A 20,756-nucleotide genomic window follows, 5' to 3' on the forward strand; every position below is an offset into this window, starting at 1 on the left:
TCTCCGCTGTGCCACCATCTCTAGCTTTAACAATTACAGAACAGACTCTGGAGACTGTGTGTGTGTGTGTGTGTGTGTGTGTGTGTGTGTGTGTGTGTGTGTGTGTGTTTTAATAGTACCCAATACCAAAATGTGTGACTATTTTTTTTAAACGTGGTCCACATACATTTGTACCTGTCTTCAGACAATTAAGGCTAAATAAGTCACAGCCAAGACCGTGGTGTGGTCCCAGAAAACAAAGGCGCTGGGTGATGTGGTGCCAAGGAATTCCACAACCCAGGATTAACGAGAACGGCTCTTACAAAGTTCCCAATAGTCCACTGGCCCTCCAAATGAACAAAGCATTCATAATTCTCTGTATCAGTTTGCTTTCACAGATAACAGCTTCTCTTTTTCACCCAAAGCAGACTTAAAACCACAGGTATAATATTCAGCTTAGAAATGTACAGTCGGAGATTAAATGTTTAAACACCCCTATATTATGTGTATGTATGTATGTATGTATGTATGTATGTATGTATGTATGTATGTATGTATGTATGTATGTATGTATGTATGTATATATATATATATATATATATATATATATATATATATATATATATATATATATATATATATATATACATGAATTCAGAATATATGAATCCAGAATGTAGATATATATGTACATTGCTATACTTCCGGATGTATCCTACTGAATGGGACAGGTGTTTAAATAAGACAAGCCAATGGATGTTCCCAGTGTACTCCGCTACTTGCTGCCGCTGTGTGAATTCACGGAGTAGTACAGAAGTTATTGTGGCCGCGCGATATCGCGAGACTTGTGCCATTATCAACCTGCTTGACACACAGCAGCGCTGAGTGCAGCCTGCCTTGCCAGGGTCGGACTGAAGCTCAAGAAACGACAAGGAGAAGCGAACATCTGGCTGCACATCATGAAAGGACGTCGGGGCTTCTAGGAACGAACACGACGGACCGGGCGGAAATAAATGTAAGTCCAGTGTTTGTGTGCTTTGAAACGGAGAAAGACAAAGTTAAAGAGTGCCCCCTCGCCGCTTCGTTCAGCGCAGTTGAGTTCCTCTGCTGTTTAAAAGGCTCCTCGCAATGCGTTTCCCAACACGGACATGGAGCTCAGTTTACTGCGCCCTTGGCTCTCTAGAATCCGCGACACTTTTTTTCTTCTTTTCTCTTATTAAAAGATAACGACTGCGTGCAAAATTATAGCCGATACTCATGCACGTTCTTCTCGGAAGCATCAAACTTTAACATCCAAATTCACGTGATTTCTTTTTTTTTTTCTTTCTTACAATTTGCCGGTTATGTTTGGGATCAACCCCTTTCAACAAATATGTCACAGTTGTGCGCGTGTGTCTGATGAGTGCGTAAGCGTTTTTATTATCCACCGCGGGTGTCGGCTGCAGTTTCCTTTTGCTGATAAATTACCCGATACATAGAAGGTAAAAAAGTTAGAAATGTAATCCTGTGACACTTATTAATCCACTTTCTTCTTCTTCTTTTGGTACAAGTTGTGTAGTTTGGGCTGCGTCGCCCAGAGTTAACATATGGCATAAAGGGGAGCACAGCTGGAGGTAACGTTTCCATTGCGGTGATGTCAGAGCAGCTGACTCCACAGCTTGCAGTGTAATTAGCAAACAGAGCAGCAGTTTACTCACTCTGTGCTGGTCTTATTTTTTCACGGTATAGCCTCCTTCCCCCCCGATGGAAGAGCGCTAGCATTCAGTCCCGTGTGCTTGTCCTGTTAACACCGCTGTTTGGAAACGCGCCGGTGCGCCACTTTTTTTTTTTTTGTTTGTGTGTGTGTGTGCACATTTTGGAAGCTGGAGAAGTAGGCTGACCACCACAAGCCGGACTCCTTTCGGTTGATCTGGAGAGTAGATCCGTTTACTCCGCGATACATGGGTGGGTGAGCGCAGCGTAGCGTGTCCTGCACCACTGGAAAGAAATGTTGGCTTTCTGCTCTCAAGTTGGACAAAGTTATTGATGTAGATCTTTTCGGTGACTTCTATCTTTCTGAATAAAGTTTGTTCAACTGTGAATGCTTCTGTGGACTTGTATTTTAATATACGGCAGGTTCATTGTCTCGTGTGTTTGATCCTACTTTTACATAAATTGGCGGAAGTTATTCCTCACACTTTCTCTGCTTTTGGCTGCGTCGTGTCTGAGAGGCGGCGGCAGCTCCGCGCTGCCCTCTAAATGGCTTCACTGCGTTTATCCAGTATCCTGTTTTTCCTGTTTTTCATCAGGTTATGAAGGAAGAATGGAGTTCCCAGACCATAGCCGCCAGTTGCTGCAGTGTCTGAGTCAGCAGCGTCACCAAGGTTTCCTCTGTGACTGCACTGTTCTTGTCGGGGAGGCTCGATTCAAAGCGCACAGAGCCGTGCTGGCCTCCTGCAGCATGTACTTCCATCTCTTCTACAGGGACCAGCTGGACAAAAGGGACGTTGTGCATCTCAACAGTGACATTGTGACAGCCCAGGCTTTCAGTCTGCTCCTTGAATTTATGTATGAGGGGAAGTTGGAATTCAGCTCTCTCCCGGTGGAGGATGTCCTGGCAGCAGCCAGTTACCTCCACATGTATGATATAGTGAAAGTGTGTAAAGGAAAGCTTAAAGAAAAGGAAGTCTCATCTCCGGATGAAAAGATGACTGAGGGTTTGAGTCTCGGCTGTCTGGGTAGGGAAAATTTCTCTGAAGGCAAGCTGCACAGTAAGCAGCTCATCCGGCGACAGCCCCAGACACAGTCTCAGGGGCTTCACAGGGCCCCCCCGGCAGAGGAGTTTGACATGGACAACAGCGAAGTCAGGCTGGCTGTCACAGATTGTGATAGGTCTGCACGGAGCAGGCAGAAGGCAAACGGTCACTCCGGCAGGTCCCCGGACCTTGTAGGTGTCAATTATTTGTCAGCAGAGGCCGAGCCCTGCGTCCAAACAGCTGGAAAAACAAAAGCTGATGTCAGTAGTTCCACCGTATCGCTGTCCCAGAGGTCCCGGGCTTCAGATGACATGGACTGTGCACTGGATTTGTCTTTCAAGCCTCTGTCTAGCAGAGATCCCTTACACCCCTCCTACGTCTCGGGACAGCTGGCCCTCGACAGCCAGCAGCAGGGCACTGAGCCACTTGTTAAAGACGAACACGACTTGCTGTCAGAGCAGGAGGACAGTGAGCCGATGAGCCCTGAGAGCCAGCGCTTTGGGAATAGTGCCAGGAGCTCAGTGGTGACAGGGTTCGCTGCCCTCTTCCCAGGCAACAACGGCTCCACAGCCGCCCTGCTCTCCCAGGAGGAAGACCTGATGGACGAGGAGGGGGAGGCCTGCAGAGGGAGGGAGGGCGCCCCGGGCCGGGAGGTAGAGGAGAGGAGGGGTAGGCTGCTGGGGGACAGCGAGGAAGAGGAGGAGGACGACTTGGCCTCCTCGGACATCTCCACCTCCAGCGGGGTGCTCCTGCCCCCGGGGCAACAGGTGTGCGTGTGCCCCCTCTGCAGCAAAGTCTTCCCCAGCCCCCATGTGCTGCAACTGCACCTCAGCTCCCACTTCCGCGAGAAGGACGGCGCTCGCTCCAAGCTGTCCCCCGACGGCTCGGTCCCCACCTGCATGCAGTGCAACAAGACCTTCTCCTGCATGTACACGCTTAAGCGCCACGAGCGCACGCACTCTGGCGAGAAGCCGTACACCTGTGGCCAGTGTGGCAAGAGCTTCCAGTACTCCCATAACTTGAGTCGGCACGCTGTAGTTCACACACGTGAGAAGCCTCACGCTTGTAAGTGGTGCGAGCGGCGCTTCACCCAGTCTGGGGACCTCTACCGCCACATCAGGAAGTTTCACTGTGGCCTTGTCAAGACTCTTGCCATTGGATAAAACGCCTCTCACCAGTGCCATGACAGAAGACCGAATGTCTTTTCATACACTGAATACTACTACTGAACACTTTCCACATTAGTACACACATGTTGGCAGTTTGTTGGAGACCTATCTCTTTGGATTCTACCCCATGTGGCATTTTTCTCAAGGTGTAGCAACGTAAAACTGGAGCTGTTCTCTGTGCTGGACTGTGTCACTGGCATTAGTGATGGTCGGAGGCAGAAAGTTAAAGGTGGATAAACACGGGTGCTGTGAAACCCAAGCTGGATCTGTGACAACGAAGGTGAACAAATCAGATGATGCACTTGTTTGGTTTCTGTTTGTGTCAATCTGTTGAGTTTATTTTGAAGAGTATATTTGCTGAAAAAAAAAGCATCCCATGTTCATACTCAAGGGCAAATTGGTGATAGCTAATGCTAACATATGTTAATACAATCGTAAGACGTGAGTGAGATTTTTATTTGTGCACATGGGAGATCAGAACCGTCCGTAAGTAGCAATATATGATTTTTTAACTCCTACATTATTATTATTATTATTTATTTTTGGTATTTGTCTAGTCCTTAACAAGTAAACTTTCATAAGGCAGCAAAACTAATAAAGTTTGACTACTGGAAGTATAACTATTTTCTTTCATGAAAGTAGAATTTTTGTTTGTTTGAAATGAAGTTGGGTACATATTTATGTTTATAACAAGAGGCAAGCAGACCATCATATCACCATATTTCTTTTTTTGCCTGGGGTTGAGTTACCAGATCTTTAGTTGTTAATGTGAGTGAGCTCATTTTGATGGAATGGCCTTTTAATTTGCTATTTAAGATAAGTTATATAATCATAGGAGGGCTGGATATGAGTTAAAAGCTGATGCCTGTAACACTGGTGCCTGAAATGCAGAACACTTCACCTAGTGTACTTACTTAAACAAGAATGAGATATCACTATGCCTTCTTGTAAAAAAAACAAGTGAGTTTTCAGGCCTTGAAAAGAATCTGGATTAAACTCCACATACCAGGTGGTAACAAAGGTAATTATCTGCTCTGGAATCCAGGCGTGTCCTTAATTGAATAATTTACAAGAATGTCATTAAAGTACGTACATAAAGGTTTCGTCAATTAAACGTTTATTTACTCGTTTGTGTTAAAAGCAAATGGTTGCCAGTAAATTACATTGTTTTTTCCTGGTATGGCATAAAGGTGTGGAGGGTACACAACTTCAGCAAGGAGGTAGAGGGACAGGTGGATATTATTCAGCACTTCGTTAGTCATCAACGCTGTGCTCCACGTGCCATTCAGCTGAATATACTGACTTTTCTTTTGAATTGCCCTCGTCACATCATCCTATCTTCTTACTGTATGCGAGTACATTACTACTGATGAAGCTGGAGCCTTTAGTGATGCTTTCCTGGAAAGAATCTTTGGGCAGGAAATTGTTTTTGTTTGGCTTTTCACATAGATGCTATCCGGACTCTTAGCAGAGGGTGTCGCACTAAAAGTTCATAATACTCGTCTAATCTGTCCTGAGAAGACTTGATCAGAATTTATTTATTAGTTTGACTTGGTTGAGGATTTACTGTAGGTGTACTACTTGTTTCTAGAAGCTCAAAAGACGTCGCGTCTTGCCTAGCTATCTTGGTACTCATTAACTGGTATTGGGGCTGTCTGTTCATTTTCTTTGTGCAAATCGAGTTACTGTAATTGTATTTTAATATGCCGTGTAGAAATCACTGCTCAAGATTTGTCACATGGAACATAGAGAAGCACTTGTTTTTAGCATGCATATAGTTTCAACACTATTGTCTAGGCTGCTATTTCTTACTATATGTATATTTAATGTAAATATATATTATATTTATCAAACTGTTTTGTTGTTACAACACATGTAAGGCGGAGAGAGCCGGGTGTCTTATTAAGGCTGCAGTCTCTTAAAGCGTCACGTCTTCCCCAGGGAGTTCCTTCTCCGTTTTCAAGACTTGATTGGATTTACTACAAATCTGAACAGTTAAAACCGCTCCGTCTGCCACAGGAAACAGTTGTTCACAAGCACAGCCACACTGGTAGGGCATTGGCTAGCGGCTACCTATAGAACGGAGACAATACAGGCATTGTTACTTCCCCCTACCCACACACACACACACACACACACCATCACCCATGATCCCAGGTAGTTCTCAAGGGATCATTGTGTATGTCTCTGCTAGCTGTGGGGAGAAAGGGCAGCGCAAGCCTCTCTTTGCACTTTTCAGTCTTGAATGGAGCCATTGGAATGTGAGAAATGTATTTAGCAAAGGGAGACCAAGGACACCGTAAACAGGTGTGTTGTTTGGAGGCATCCAGGAACAGCCCCCCCCTCCCCAACACGCAGTAGATAAATGCTTTATTGTTCCTCTACATGGAGGAGATACCATGGTGATTTGATTGCACATCCATCAAGACAATATCAGAATGATCACAGTGTTGTTTTCAAAGTACTAAATCTAGAAGAACTGTTGGTGACTGTCTGGCTGTGATGATACAGGTCAAAAATGTAGGTGTTGCGTATCCATTTCAGGTTAGCGCACCCAAAGGTGTTTCTCTTTTTGTTTGTTTTCCTTCATGTTAATCACCAAGCCTTCTTTCAGGACACAGACATGAATTCACATGGGCTTTCTTAGCATTTGCAATGGTTGGTCAGTTTTTCTGACAGAGGGCCGAAAGATGAGTACGAGTCGAAGCATTTCTCTCAGAATGACCACAATCTGTTTTCATCCTTTACTCCCTGACTTGAAGTCAGGATGAATGAATGAGGCTAGTGTGTAATTTTACAAGAAACGTGTTTTGACTCCCTAGAAACTGGCATAAGCCTTCCTGCCGTTCGCACGCCCCGAGAGTTTAATCACTTAGAAAGATATCAGAGACATAGCTGTTGCATAGTGATAATAACGTTTATTTCAATCAGAACACACAGGAATGTAGTTTGTCACTGTTTCTAAGGTACGTTTCTTATGTGGTGCAAATTAAATTGCTTAATTCTCTAATGTACATGTGTTCAGAGGTGGAAAAAAAACTATGTGAAGATTTTTTTCTTGTATTGTTTGCAGTCTTTATTTATACCTCCAGAATGATCACCAAACGTGCCTTGGAGACACATGAATAGGTGTTGCATCTGGAGAAGCCTGTTTTCTATACTGTACGTATTTGCCCTTGACTGCGGCAGTAAAGTTCACATCACAGCGACAGTAGCCCACTGAAGTGATACACAACTGTTGTTCCTGTTTTTCCATCATGTCGAAATAATCTGACAAAATAAACGTTTTCAAGTCCATTTATTTTTGCTGCTTTGCAAGAGACGACGTTTGAGATGACTTTGACCATTTCTGTTCATGTGAATATATCTGTTATCAATGCGTTGAACTGAAGACAAGCATTTTTTTATGTGGTTTTTTTTTTTAGTTGCCAATACTACTGGGAGCTAACCGTCTGTTCCTTTAGTTAATGTCACTGTTGAATGTGAAACACTGAGATTTTGATTGTTGACTACTATCTCTTGATCTCTTGATTGAGGGCTACGTTGCCTAACTCATGCTGTATGATCTTTAAATCTAAAAACATGACTTTACTGATACTGGAATTTTGTCCTCTGCAGGTTACAACTGTGAAATTGTGTATAATCATGATACATATTTATTATTACATTTGCTTCTTTCGCAACATTTGACTGTCTCAGTTTTAATTTGGTAAAAAAAAAGCTTCTAAAAGTTGAACAAAAAATCTTTCTAATAGAATTTGTAGAAGTGCCATTAGAATTTAATATAATTTTTTTAATAATAAAGGTATATTTTATAGTAATCAATTGCTTCATTGTTAGTGGTGTAGAGATTAGAGGACAATCTTTATGCAGAATTGACATTGCTTAGATATTGAGGCAATTTACTTTTGATCTATAACTGTCTGTGCATTTTCTTTGTTTGCGCTTTTGGAGTGTGCTTGTGTGCGTGTGCTGTGGAAATGTGACAATCTTGATTTAGGTCTTTCTTAAAAATATGCATAGAATTAAATGGAACAACTTTCTCTCTGTGTGTGGATTCTATTCATTCACTATACTTTTCATTTCTGTGCACTCACACTAATTTTCACTGGTATCAATTTCAGACAAAATAGCTGAAGATGAGCTTTGAATTACATGTATTTCAAGTCAAAGTAAACTCTGATACACTAACAAAAAAAGAACCTTGTAAGAGCCCTCGTCTGACACGCAGCAGCAACAATCAGCCAGATTGCGATTGTGTGGCCTGCACTGCAATGTGTACAGAGACAACAGATACTGCTGGTCTTACAGGCCTTTTCCCTCTGAAACCATAAACTCAGCTCAAGGACGGGGCAATTTCAAGATGGGCTCCCATTGTCCCTGACCTGTTGCCAATACTCTCTAGAAGAGATAAACCACAGATCACAAAGCTTGTTGACTTTGTTCCGTTATTATTACTAAAACTTGATTATATCTGCGACACACACACACACACACACACACGCACACACACACTACATCTATTTATAAGTAAACAATCCAACCAAACATGTGTCAGCTTGAGAACTTCATGCCAATTCACTGGACATTTACAATGGCGAGAACTTTTAATTATTTCCCTGCTGCACCATGAAAGAAATCCAGCTGCTCTGCTACGTGATCCCAATGGGGATGTGCTCGGGTTCCCACCGCCCTCCCCCCAATCCCGCTCGCCCATTCTGGGAACGCCATACAGACAAGGGCCGCATCCAACCGCCCCTGCCCCCATCTATCCTACCTCCACCCCCACAGACCCCAAAACCGTGGCCCCCAAACCGCGGCCTCATCCCACCACCCTATTGTGTTCGTGGGTAGTAGCTCAGCCAGGCTATTGTCTGGCGCAGCTCCCCAGCACGTACTTTATGCACAAACAGACGACACAGCGGCGCTAGCCAGGCAGCTCCAACATAAAGAAAACAATGTCCTCCCAAGATCATTCATAAACACCCTGAACAGCCCCAGCCAGCTCACAGTAAATAAAGGCCCGCTGCAACGCTGTGGCCACCTCGCACTGTAAACATCCACAGCAGCAGGCCTCGGAGCGCTCGCTGGCACCACCATCTCACATCTGCCCAACGCGACCGAGGGCTTAGACGGCCTGGTGTGTGTGCTTTTCTTATGGACCCACACCTTCACATGGAAAGTAGGGGCCATGTGACAGGGCTTAGCTGCAGGGTGACGAGCTGGGATGTGTGCAATGTAACTCGATGGTGTAATAAAACATTCCTCTCTGAGGCTCAAAGCCCGGCTCATTTGGCTGTTAGAGGTTTTGTGTATTTGTGTGTGTGTTTGTGTGTGTGTGTGTGTGTGTGTGCGTGTTTAGAGGTACTTGAGAGAAGTTGAGAGGAAAGTTGTAAGTGTCCACCACCAAGGCCAGCGGTGGGAGCCCTTGACCTCTGAAGGGACGGACTGCCAGGGACAGCTGGTGTGGCCTGTTTTTATTTATTTATTTCTTAACAAAAGACAGGTGGTCACACTTGAAAAGGGCACACAAACACAGTTACACATGCACTTGTGTACAGACAATGCACACACACACATACGTGGGTCGTTTTCTTTTTCTCTCTTTGTATGAACACACATGCATATGGTTAACATCCACTTAATTTTAGAGGAGCAATTCTTTTGACTTTCAGAATGATAATGTAATTCCCAATTAATAATATAATAGTCTGCTGTAATAAGTGACCATTATTGCCACATTTTAAGGCTTCAACCACATTTGAAGCAGCATTTAGGCTCTTCGCCACTATCTAAAGCTACAATCTGAACTGTGTATATACCACACATCAATTGCTACAAGTGCATAAATACATATCAACTAGTGCTCTCACAGTGGGTTGGCCTTTTTTGGAGTGGCTCGCCCTGACAGTGCCAAGACAGTGTGTCCTTGGTCCACTGTACAGCTGTCACTTACTCACACTCGTTGACGCATATTTATAGCAGCAGCATCACTGGGCTTGACGCTCGCCACACTCAGACCACAGCTGGTCCCCCACAAGAATGGGTGAAAGACAAAGCCACGTGCTCCCGCTGGCCGACTGCAGTTGGTCCTGTCTGGAGCGCCGTGGGTGATTATGTGGCCCCCTTCTCCTCGCAGACACCCAGTCCATACATGCACCAGAGAGAAGATGAGGAGGATTCGTGGAGGGAGGGAGGGGGGCACGCTGTGACCTTTTTTCTTCTTCTTCTTCTTTGAATGTCACGGATGGGGATGTGCTGAAAACATTGACAGCTGCACTTGAAGGTACATGAAAACATCATTATGGAGTTAACAGAGAGCAGCGTGGAGAGGCTGTACGCATCAGCATCCTTCTCTCCAATACCTTAAAAAATAATATAGTAAATGTTTTGGACAGAAAAGTAGCGCCCAAACCACTGTAATAATCAGGGGAAAGGATTTTTTGGATTTTCTTTTATATCACTATGGTGTTATTATTGAGACAATGGCTTAGGGAATAGTGAATGAATCATAAGATTGGGCTCTTTGTAGACAACACCCCGCCCCCCTCCACTGTCATGCCTTACATGAGTTCCTTTCTTTTAGGTTACAAAGCCTACTGAAGGGAGGTTTGACGCAATGATGCATCACAGGGAATTGGCTCAAACAACTGGATGATGAAGTGACTTTTTGACAGAGCTTTGGATACTTTTGGGTCACTTTGACTCATTATCGCTGGTTAAGACAAACTCTTCTTCCAGGTCAAAAAGGACCAGTGGGATGCTCGCTCCGCCATTGGAGAGAAGAGAGACTAGGAGTTTCTTTTCTCTTTTGTAAACATAACAAAAGGTGTCCACGGACAAAATGTTCAAAAACGCATTAGGTCCTTGAAGCGAAACAATAGATGTAGAATGGACTCGTACTTGTCTCGCGCTTTTCCAGTCTTCAGACCACAAAAGCGCATTAAGGCTACATTTCGTCAACAATACAGTCACAGTGAGCTTTGGAGTCGATCATTAGACATTTCAAACGATCGTAATTTCAACATACTATCAATAGAATACATTTTGTTGAAAAAGTTGTGCTTTACTTGTTGATTTGATATTTTAAATAAGTTAAATTCCTACATTTAAGACACAGGATATTTCAAACATCTTGAAAAAGGACTTTACTCAACTCTTCACTTTGCTAGTTGACTAAAGGTTTCACATAAAATCATCACGAATAATTGGCTCAAAACAGTTCCTCTTAAACTTTAGCGTAATTGACATAAGTGGATTTATTAATGATTCAGATTGTTTTTTCATCAATAAAAGCAAATCAAAAGTGTTTGTCCAACTCAGTTTCTTAAAGCCTTATCAAGAAATATGCAGACAACTTGACGCCTTGCCTGCCAGCAGCTGTCCGTTCGTTCAGCCGGAAGTCAAGCGGTGCCCTCCAACACCAACTGCAGAGGTCCCCAAAGACTGGAGCCACAACTGGCCTGCTGAGCAGGGGATGTGACTCAACGGCTCAGAGGCACTTGCAATGAGCTCCAGGAAGTGCACTCATCCACGCGAATATCTAACACCATCCCACGTGATAGATTTCAATAAAAGGCAGTCTGTGTTCAGGACTTCTGCCACCAAGAACAATTACTCAGTGTAGAATACTCGACCCTGAAACCAGTCATCATCAGTGACGATCCTCAGCCAAGAGAAAGTGATGACCGCACATCAAGGTCATGTCCAAGAGGGATAATTGCAGCCAAACAGTCTGCTGCAAAGCCCCGGTTCCACTCAACCTCTAGGTCGTCTCGTTTTAATAAATATATTTGATAGATCCTCAAGGTCAGTCCAGACAGTCTGGATTGGAATTTCCTTTTCATTGCCAAGACAAAAACATTAATACTTCAACTAAAAGGCTGAAAATGTGCTTCTTTAGCACACCGAGATGAATGCGTTCATCCAGCGAGGAAGCAGGGTTTGTGTATTATTGCCATGACCCCGGCTGAAAGGAACTCATCCTTCAGCAGAGGCTTTGAGGTGTGCTGCCACCTGCTGATGTGTCGGCAGCACATGAAGACGGTTGAATAACCTTTTAGCTAATTGGCTGATTTTTCGTTCAGACATCCAATTTTGATTCCTGCATTATTCAAGAGACAATTATTCATAAATCCAACAATTACTCTGCCCCTTTAATCAAAGTACATTCTGTGACTTAAAGATGCACTGGAGACAATGGATCACAACATTTAACTGTATACAAAAGTGTTTAAGTTTATTTCAGTTACTTTAGAATTGCAATATACACAAGAAAACTTTTAGAGCACATAAAAACAGAAAAAAGGTATAAAATTCAGTCTTAGAAATATCATGTGTGGCAACTGCATATAAACTCCTGATCCCTCCGTCGGTCGTCCTTTACGTCGAGCAACTGCAGCACAGTACTTCATCGTATTGCCCGCTGTAACTGTGGAACACAGAAAATATTACATTACAATGGTGAACACTTTAATTAAAGACACATGTTTCTCATTGTTCTGCACACACATAGTGAGGTCCAGTTTCAATTATTATTGTTATACTTTTTTTTTTTAACCACCCACAACAACTCTAAATAACGGCTAACCTTTGCTACACAATTGGAAAACTATATGCAACGATGGGGGATCCTGCTCAACAAATATGAGTAACTGAATATAAAATGTAACAGATTGCCATTTTGCTAAAATAGCTCTTGTACCATGGTCACTCACCAAAAATTCCTACCAGTTATTTTTAGCATCACATCTGCCAACTCACCATGTTGGCTTGTACGGTGGCTGTAAAAGTGCATAGTTTGTTTCTTCATACGCAAAAGATGAATAAGCAGCCATTTTCCTTCCGGCCTATGTTGCTTTTGGACATCTTAACACCCAGAAAATCCTCTTTAAGAGCTCCGCTCATACTGGCCAGAACTGATTTGAACCCAACAAGGATCAGGGTTCATTTGGGTGATGCTTTTTGCCTGTCTACAAGTTATTTAATTTTGTTGCATTTCAATTTGTCATAGACAATAGGTTTACAGGACTGTTTTGGTGCAGTGACATTGATGCACATAACCCTTCAGTACAAGCACAAGAGGAATGCATTTCACAAAACGGATGAGAAACAGCTGCACCCTACACCTCATATAAACATGTCTTTAAAGCAATTGATTTTCTAAGTGAAACCTAATTAACCTTGACCTGAACAGTCTCTCTTTTTAATAGGATCTTTGAAGCTAGTAGCTCAGGATAACATGAAATGTCTGTATTTTTCCTGCCTACGTTAGACTATAAAACGTGCTTTGGCCACCCGTAGGCTCCGTCACCGGTATAGCTTTATTTATAAAGGCAATCATTGGTTTGCTCCCAAACCACCTGTGTGTTTTCATCATAAAGAGAAGTGTCGAGCAATACTCTTTGCATTCTCAGAACTTTTTTATGCTCACTGTCCCAAATGCCAGAACAGAAATGGGAAAAAGGGCTTTTGTGTAGTCTGCCCTTCAACAAGGAATATGTTGCAGAATGTTTTAAACCTCAAAAAACCGATACCACTGACCACTTTTAAATCTAGAATGAAAGAAATAGAGGCAGGTTCCCAAAAATGTAAATGTTTCTTAAATTGACTCCGTTACGTCACCGTCTCTTTTAGTTTGGTTTAACTTGTCTTGTTTTGTGTTTTTTGTCTGTAACTATGTGTTTTATATGCTGCTGCCTGTCTTGGCCAGGTCTCCCTAGAAAAACAGATTTTTAATCTCAAGGGCACTCTCCTGGTTAAATAAAGGCTTAATTATAACAAATAAAACGCATTGCATTTTAATTCATCATAACGGCAGAAAGGGGTGGAGCCTTACAGAACATTCTAGTTTTCTTCCATACCAATTAGAAAAAGATGTAAAAAAGAAAACACCGGTCACAACTTGCCATAAACAATGCAAGGAGGGCAGGGACTGCTTTTTAACTCCAACTATGACCGGTTTAGAAAGCTTGTAAATATGTCTGTGCGTCAAAGTCCGTTGGGAAACATTTTTTTGGACTTACTCTATGATGGTGCAGACGGAGCAGCAGAGGCCGGAGCAGCAAGAGCACTGTCGTGTGCAGGAGGGACAGGCTAGGCGGTCACATTGAGAGCATGGTGTCCTGGACGTCTGGCTTTTCTGACATACACAGCAGCATGTAAGAGCCACTGGTGAACCTAGAATCAAAACACACATACAGCAGGCTGGATGAGCATTTAACACAATAAAATTAACCAAAATGAGCATCCATCTGTGACACAGCCCTGACATCTGCTGGTGAAAAGCATGAACTGAACTGAACTAACCATGAGCTTTTAGCCTCTTGAGCTAAATAACTTATTGTGTGCCTTCTTGCACACAAAGTGATATTTCTTTGGTCCAGTTTTTAAATTAATTAATGATTATTGTGTATGGAAACATGTAACCCAGTAAAATTAGGAAATAAAACCACATCACATTTGGAATGCGTTTAAGAAGTAAACAAAAGATAGACTTAAAATGTCAACCTTTCTTTAAATAACACACAAATTGGGACAGTATTGGTGCAATCTTTTCTCTTTCCTGTAATACTGGCCACAAATAGATCGAAATCAAGTTTGTTTGCAGTTACTTTAGTAGGACATTACCCCTTTTTGCTAGTTTCTGTGAGGAGTTGTGTTGTAGGTGTAGTAATAGTTTGAACTTTTGTACTTAAAATACTGTAAGATACCTACTTGATTTGATTATTCATGCAGCTGAAGCCCCATATTAGCTTCAGCTGAACTATGATATTTTTTTGATTGTGACCTAAAGATCTAAATCTTAAGTTTAGCAAGTATGTAGACTTTTTGACCTTTTCCTGATGGCCTTGCACCAACTTGAAGTGTGTATAATTTAACTTAATCTTTTTCTTTACACATAAAAGAACTGTGGATGTTGTATCCCATCACATGCAGTTAAATTGCTTAAGGAGGGATCACTGATAACTTTTTCAACGTCAGTATTGTTTTAAGATAAATCCAATGTTTTCTACTATTAAATGATTTTCTGTTTTAGTTACCACCATCTAGCCTGTCACAGACTGTGGATCTCACCCAAACGTGCCCTGTGGTTAATTAAGGAAGATTGTTGACAGGGCATACGCATGGCCAAAGGCATTTGAGATACATGATAAGATCCTGTTATTTGACACACCAGAATAGATTTGTCACACCATCCTTCAGTGTCATCATGCTCCCGGTCGTCAGTTTGGGCTCACCTTGTGCAGCGTTGGCTCTCGTCAGTCTCCCGTCATGTCCAATCAGAGTCTGTCCTCTCAGCAGGGACTGGCTGCATGCAGGAGTCTCCGCTTGTCCAGCGGACCTCTCCTCTCCGGTCCATATTGTGTTCATCACAACCTTGGCACCGTTGAAGAGCAAGTTCTTTGTTTTGGCTGTGAAAAAAAGTCATCCACTGTTAAGTGAAAAGACACATGATTAACTCCGCTGACCCCCGGGGATCCCAAGAAGCTAATGTTTACAAGTAGGACTGTGTTGTGGTCGTTCAGAGGCCAGCTGGCAGTAACTAACGCTAAACCAACGTTACTCACCGTAATGTGTTTTATGTCAACAGGCCTAACTGAAGCAATCGCATGACATAGTCATAGGAACATGAACAAATGCACAAAAAGTGACCAACGCGACTGTTTGATAGTTGTAGCTAACGAGATAGCTGCGTTGTTTCTGCTACGTAAACAAACAACTCCATTTGCGCAACGACGACGCTAGCATGAGCTAACAGGGCAACGCAGCGATAAACTTCCTAACATCCACTTACCGTATATTTCTTGACGGTATTTGTTTCCAAACACGCCATAGTTATTCAGCTCCTGTTGTCCGACATGTATTTTATATTGAGAGGAGAAGGTTTCCGGAAAAGGACATGCTCGTTTCGGCATTTTCTCTGCAAATAACTCCAGACGTTTTCAACAGACTGGTGCGGGAAAACTGGAACGGAGACTGCAACGACCCAATCACACACGCCCTTTAATGTCACGTGAAAGCTCGCAGCCAATCCAACAACGATTCTTTTGCCACGTGATCTTTGGCGCGATGCTGCCTTCAAGGGCTGCCGTTCATTTTGTATTTCATCTTTTTTCATTCCAGAAATGAAAAGTTGGAGATTGCTGGAGTAAATGGGCAAAGTATAAATATATTACAACCAATAACAGAAAGAACAACTGTTTGAGCACTCACAAGTTTGAAAGAATGCGTGCTACTATTTTCATTATGTAGGCGTGACTTAAATTAATGGTTGATATTTATTTATCTTCATTAATTAATAACATTTGTGCAGGTTTAATTGGTGATACGACCAACACATTGAAACATACCCTATAAGTGAATCTAACAATTAAAAATAACAAGACTATTTGATTGTAACTAAACAAACATAGCCAACACTGCTCAAAGGTAACATAGATGTTTTGTTTATTAAATAATGAGGAGAAAGTCAGTTTAGATAATGGAAAGATGCCACATCCTCTGTGCTCCTATCAGGGGGAGGTTTCCTTTTAGAACATCTGGATCATGCACTCCCTGGACTTTCCAACACCAATCCACTTGACTAAAAGAGACAAAGAAATAGAGAGAAAGATTAGAAAAGTTAACAAAACTGTAGAAGTTATAATAAACCACATTGGAAAAGGCTATTTTTGATAAATGTAACAGTGCCATCTAAAGGATGTCATGCAGTTTCTACATTTCTTCTGTATTTTGATTTAGATGCCTTTATGGGAAGTGTTGATAATAGTTTTCTGCTATATTTTTTAATTTGTTTATGTGCTCTGCAAAGTAAAACTTGAGATTTGTACGTTTGTTATTTTGTGTCAAACATACTGGGAACTCCAATGTGGTTCTCAATGAAGTGGATGTAGTTTTGTGCTTTGGCTGGGAGGTCGTTCCACTTCCTCGCTGCAGACGTGTCTGTCTTCCATCCGGGGAAGGTCTCATACTCAACCTCCACTTTGTGCAACACGTCCATGTTGGCTATTATTGAAAGCAAAACATAATTACCAATCTTTAAATGAATACAGAATGGGTTTATAATATTCATTGCACATATGGTTTCTTCTGTTAAATTACCTGGGAAATGGGGAATTCTTTTTCCATTGACTTTGTAGGCAATTCCGACTTTAATTTCATCCATCACATCCAGAATGTCAAGTTTTGTCAAAGCAATGCTGTTGGACAAGTGGCATGTCATAAGAAAACTATTTAACATGTGCCGTTAGTCATTATTATAATGTAATTTCATGATTTTTAATTGATCACAAAACACCTGATGATTTGCTTAAACCGTTCTAGCCACTCACCCGGTGAAGCCATTAATCATGTGAGCGTATCTCACGATGACAAGATCCAACCAGCCGCAACGCCGCTTTCTTCCTGTGGTTACACCCACCTCATGACCCCTGGTCTGCAGCAGCTCTCCTACTGCCTACGGTAAACAAGGGGAAAACAGCCCTCTATATTACTTTATTATTCATGAAGTGAACTATGTTAGGCATTTAATAATTCCACAGGAACCTACAAATGTACCAATCCCTACACCAGTTACAAATACAGCTGAGTACAATAAAAAAACATCATATGGACTGGGAGGGATAAAGTTTTTAGCATCTTGACCTCCTATGTCCATATTTTTAGCTCCCGTGACAGGAAACATAACCCCAGCTCACACAGTAAATATATCCTGAACCCGGACTCTGGCCCTAAATTTATCCCTGTGAACATGTGACCTGCATAAGAGTTAAAGAGCGATTGAACCCGTGTCTCACAAAATTTGACAGCTGCACTCAGCCAGAGAACCCCCCCTGCACTCCACTCCCTCCACCAGCCCTGCAGTTTGTGTGTCAGCCACATGATCACATTCAAACTGTACATGTCAAGATCAATATCAGTGAATTACACAACACGTCATGGGTTTCTTCTTCGGATAATACGAAGGCCAAGAAAGCAAGGACATGTGACAGCGTCCCAGCAAGCTCACTGATTTCCTGAGGTAACATCAAGCTCTTACATTGAGTTGTTCTGTGGGGAAGGCTCCGATTCCCACTCTGGTAGTGTAGGCCTTTGATACACCAAACACATCCCCAATATTCACCGGAGGGATGCCAAGACCAGTGCATGCCCCGCCCACAGTGCAGTTTGATGATGTCACAAAAGGATATGTGCCTATACATGAGAAAAATATGAGAACATTGTTTTATGTCACTGACTCTCTCCAAGATCCACGAAAATCAACCGCGCGCACACACACACACACACACACACACACACACACACACACACACACACACACACACACACACATATATATTCTAAACTACAAATATTGTAAATCAAAATCTCTACCAAAGTCAATGTCAAGGAGAGCAGCATTGGCCCCTTCCACCAAAATTTTCTTTGGAGATCCATGAAGAGCTTCATACATGTAATAGACCCCGTCTCTCACCATCGGCCGCAATCTCTCAGAGTACTCCTGCACAAAACGAGAACAACAAAAACATGATTTATTGATGTTAGGAATGGCAATAATCCATCACTCTCACAACAGTCAGGTTACCTTGAGTTTTTTCAATTGGTCCTCAACGTCAACTGTCAAGGCTGGGTACATGGACTGATGCTGGCGGACAAGGTTCTTGAATCTGAAAGGAAAGGAAATCGCGATTCATGCCACAACTGTTCATCGCAGTATTGGTCTTGGTGTTTGGCACATTAATACGATCCCTACCTCATGGAGAAGTCCTTAAAGTCACCCAGGAGGTCACACACACGGAGGCCGGTGCGAGACGCTTTGCTGGAGTATGCGGGTCCAATGCCTTTCTTGGTTGTTCCAATGCTAAAACACAAGCCAAAGGGCAGGGATGTAAAATAACACATGGAATCCACATAGATTTGTACTGACTGTAGTGTAAGATGTTGTAAGATGTTGGCAGGTCTGTTCTTCATGTCCTTACGTCTTTCCTTCATGTGCTTGCCTTTCAGTCTCCTGTAAACCATCAACAACCTGGTGGAAATCAAACACTGTGGAGAGACAGACAACAAGGCCTCACACCCTCAAAAAGTGATTGAATGATTTATTCAGGCTGTACTTATTTGAATCAAGTACATCACTCTAAGCAATATAATGTACTGTACATACCAAGGTGAGCTCTGTCTGAGACAATTAGTCTCTTCTCCCAGCCTTTCAGACCTGGTCAAAGCATAAAGGGACATCTATGTGAGTATACACTCATCCTAATCCTAATTTCATACTTGCATTGTGTGTAAAGAGTATTGTTTCTTATAAAATACCTTTCTTTTCATTTTTATCGCCTTCTTCAAACAGGCCGGGTAGATGTATGACCACTCCATTGCCTACAAGAGCAGAGGAAGAAGAATCTGAAGTTGCAACTGCACTAGGATTCGTGAGCATGCCGTCTCAATACAGCTGAATATTTAAGCCTTTACCGATGAGGGAGATGCTTTTGGAGTTGATGATTCCACTGGGGAGAAGGTGGAAGTCGTACTCCTTGCCGTCCACGACCACCGTGTGTCCTGCATTGTTGCCCCCCTGTAAATCAAAGCAGGGTACACATGAGGTGATAGTTTATCTTGTCTCGTTTCAATGATGATATTATCAAACACGTCTCGTTATATTTTGAGTGAGACGGTGATAAGCCACCCTTTTCCCAATTCACTGAGCCTCTCCAGCACCTATTTTAACAGACTTGGCTGCTGCTGGTGGAGCCACCACTCTGTCCGCCCTGGCTAAGTCCTGGCCTTCTCACATATCACGCCTCCCTGAGAATGTGACCTCTCGCTAGCCCAGTGGGTGGGGCTCTCAAGCCTCCAGAACACAGGGTGCTAGTCCTGTCAGTGGAGAGAGTACAACACAGCAACTGTTGGCAGGTTTCACTGTGTGACCCGTTGCTGGAGTGACCTCTGATATCTGACCAGAGACGTGTCCTATATGAGTGAATAGCAACTGGCCTATATAGTCGTTTTTATTATGAAGTCAATGCGTCTCAAATGTAATCTCTGTGTGATCCGCTGAATGAGTCAGTCAGTGCACCTTCACACGAGGTTTAGAGATGCATGCAGTGGAATAGTCAGGCTATAGCAAGTTGCACTCGCCTCTTCCTAAAGTGGTAAGTGAAGACATTTGGAGTCTGTGAAATGTTTTGCAATTTGACTTTGATGGCCATAATTCTCCTATCCTATCGTTTAACCCCTTCAGTGCAGTTATGAAACCACAATACATGTTTTAACATGGTTAACTGTAATAGAGAAAAAGGTTTCCCAGCTAATATTTACGATATTTTCTTGAGCATTTCCCAAAATCACGGAGGTGCAAGGGTTTTCACTCTGAGCACCTGTTGCGTTTTAACATTCCTCAGTTTTTTTTGACAGATTTCGTTATGAATTCCGAGGGGGAAACAAACGGCATGAGGCAACAATAGAGACACATTACGTAAATGCTCGTCTGAAACACGAATCTAAACATTTACCTGACATCTGCAGACAACGTCAGCTTCAGTCGCCAGCAAGTCGACGACTTTCCCTTTGCCCTCGTCTCCCCATTGCGCACCGAGCACCACCGACACTTTGTTCCCCGTGTCGTTGCGCGATCGCTTCTGCCCGGTCGCGGCGGGTTGACTCATGTTTTTGTGGTCTTTCGCCGACCAGGTGAGTGACATGATGGCGGTGGCGTGTGCCTGCCCGTCTCAAGAAGACTAAGCGGTCTCCAAGAGAGGCATTGCCATATCTGTAACTTCATAGCCGATGATGTCAGAGCCAGACGCACAGAAGCGCGTCGCTGTGTTCCGGCAACTTGTCTCCAGGGCTGTGAGAGCAACGAGAAAATAGC

At 42.9% G+C, this 20,756-nt stretch overlaps 3 protein-coding genes across 4 annotated transcripts; 1 reads left to right on the forward strand and 2 right to left on the reverse strand.

Annotated features, from left to right (window-relative positions):
- The first annotated feature begins 874 nt into the window (after positions 1–874).
- Positions 875–7,926, forward strand: zbtb42 (zinc finger and BTB domain containing 42). 2 transcript variants are annotated; one of them, XM_068580931.1, is made up of 2 exons: positions 875–994; positions 2,268–7,926. In XM_068580931.1, the coding sequence occupies exon 2, from the start codon at positions 2,282–2,284 to the stop codon at positions 3,875–3,877; it is 1,596 nt and encodes a 531-aa protein (XP_068437032.1). In that variant the 5' UTR covers positions 875–994; positions 2,268–2,281; the 3' UTR covers positions 3,878–7,926. The 2 variants fall into 2 exon arrangements, with proteins under 2 accessions (XP_068437032.1, XP_068437031.1); XM_068580930.1 differs by lacking the exon at positions 875–994 and adding an exon at positions 1,735–1,923.
- Positions 7,927–12,095: 4,169 nt separating this feature from the next.
- Positions 12,096–15,855, reverse strand: siva1 (SIVA1, apoptosis-inducing factor). The gene is made up of 4 exons (XM_068580824.1): positions 15,681–15,855; positions 15,124–15,297; positions 13,909–14,062; positions 12,096–12,314 (listed from the first exon to the last, which is right to left on the reverse strand). The coding sequence occupies exons 1-4, from the start codon at positions 15,799–15,801 to the stop codon at positions 12,266–12,268; spliced, it is 498 nt and encodes a 165-aa protein (XP_068436925.1). The 5' UTR covers positions 15,802–15,855; the 3' UTR covers positions 12,096–12,265.
- Positions 15,856–16,309: 454 nt separating this feature from the next.
- On the reverse strand, positions 16,310–20,637 carry adss1 (adenylosuccinate synthase 1). The gene is made up of 13 exons (XM_068580024.1): positions 20,398–20,637; positions 19,358–19,460; positions 19,202–19,264; positions 19,050–19,100; positions 18,865–18,931; positions 18,639–18,746; positions 18,471–18,552; positions 18,260–18,386; positions 17,925–18,079; positions 17,218–17,342; positions 16,988–17,085; positions 16,742–16,891; positions 16,310–16,469 (listed from the first exon to the last, which is right to left on the reverse strand). The coding sequence occupies exons 1-13, from the start codon at positions 20,584–20,586 to the stop codon at positions 16,417–16,419; spliced, it is 1,371 nt and encodes a 456-aa protein (XP_068436125.1). The 5' UTR covers positions 20,587–20,637; the 3' UTR covers positions 16,310–16,416.
- Positions 20,638–20,756: the final 119 nt, after the last annotated feature.

The sequence above is a fragment of the Clinocottus analis genome, unplaced genomic scaffold, assembly GCF_023055335.1.
Source record: "Clinocottus analis isolate CAN_PGR_092001 unplaced genomic scaffold, fCliAna1.0.p SCAF_17, whole genome shotgun sequence".
Taxonomy (NCBI): domain Eukaryota; kingdom Metazoa; phylum Chordata; class Actinopteri; order Perciformes; family Cottidae; genus Clinocottus; species Clinocottus analis.

What these genes read in the sequence shown, in the direction of transcription:
- siva1 (XM_068580824.1), bottom strand. Translation starts at nt 15,801, where the DNA reads ATGCCGAAACGAGCATGTCCTTTTCCGGAAACCTTCTCCTCTCAATAT. An exon ending in ATACCGTCAAGAAATATACG is followed by an intron (nt 15,298 to 15,680) that starts GTAAGTGGATGT and finishes TTTTTTTCACAG; the next exon opens with CCAAAACAAAGAACTTGCTC. An exon ending in TCCGTCTGCACCATCATAGA is followed by an intron (nt 12,315 to 13,908) that starts GTAAGTCCAAAA and finishes TGTGTTCCACAG; the next exon opens with TTACAGCGGGCAATACGATG.
- adss1 (XM_068580024.1), bottom strand. Translation starts at nt 20,586, where the DNA reads ATGTCACTCACCTGGTCGGCGAAAGACCACAAAAACATGAGTCAACCC. An exon ending in CAAGCACATGAAGGAAAGAC is followed by an intron (nt 18,747 to 18,864) that starts GTAAGGACATGA and finishes CTTGTGTTTTAG; the next exon opens with CATTGGAACAACCAAGAAAG. An exon ending in TCTCCTTGACATTGACTTTG is followed by an intron (nt 18,080 to 18,259) that starts GTAGAGATTTTG and finishes TCTCATGTATAG; the next exon opens with GCACATATCCTTTTGTGACA.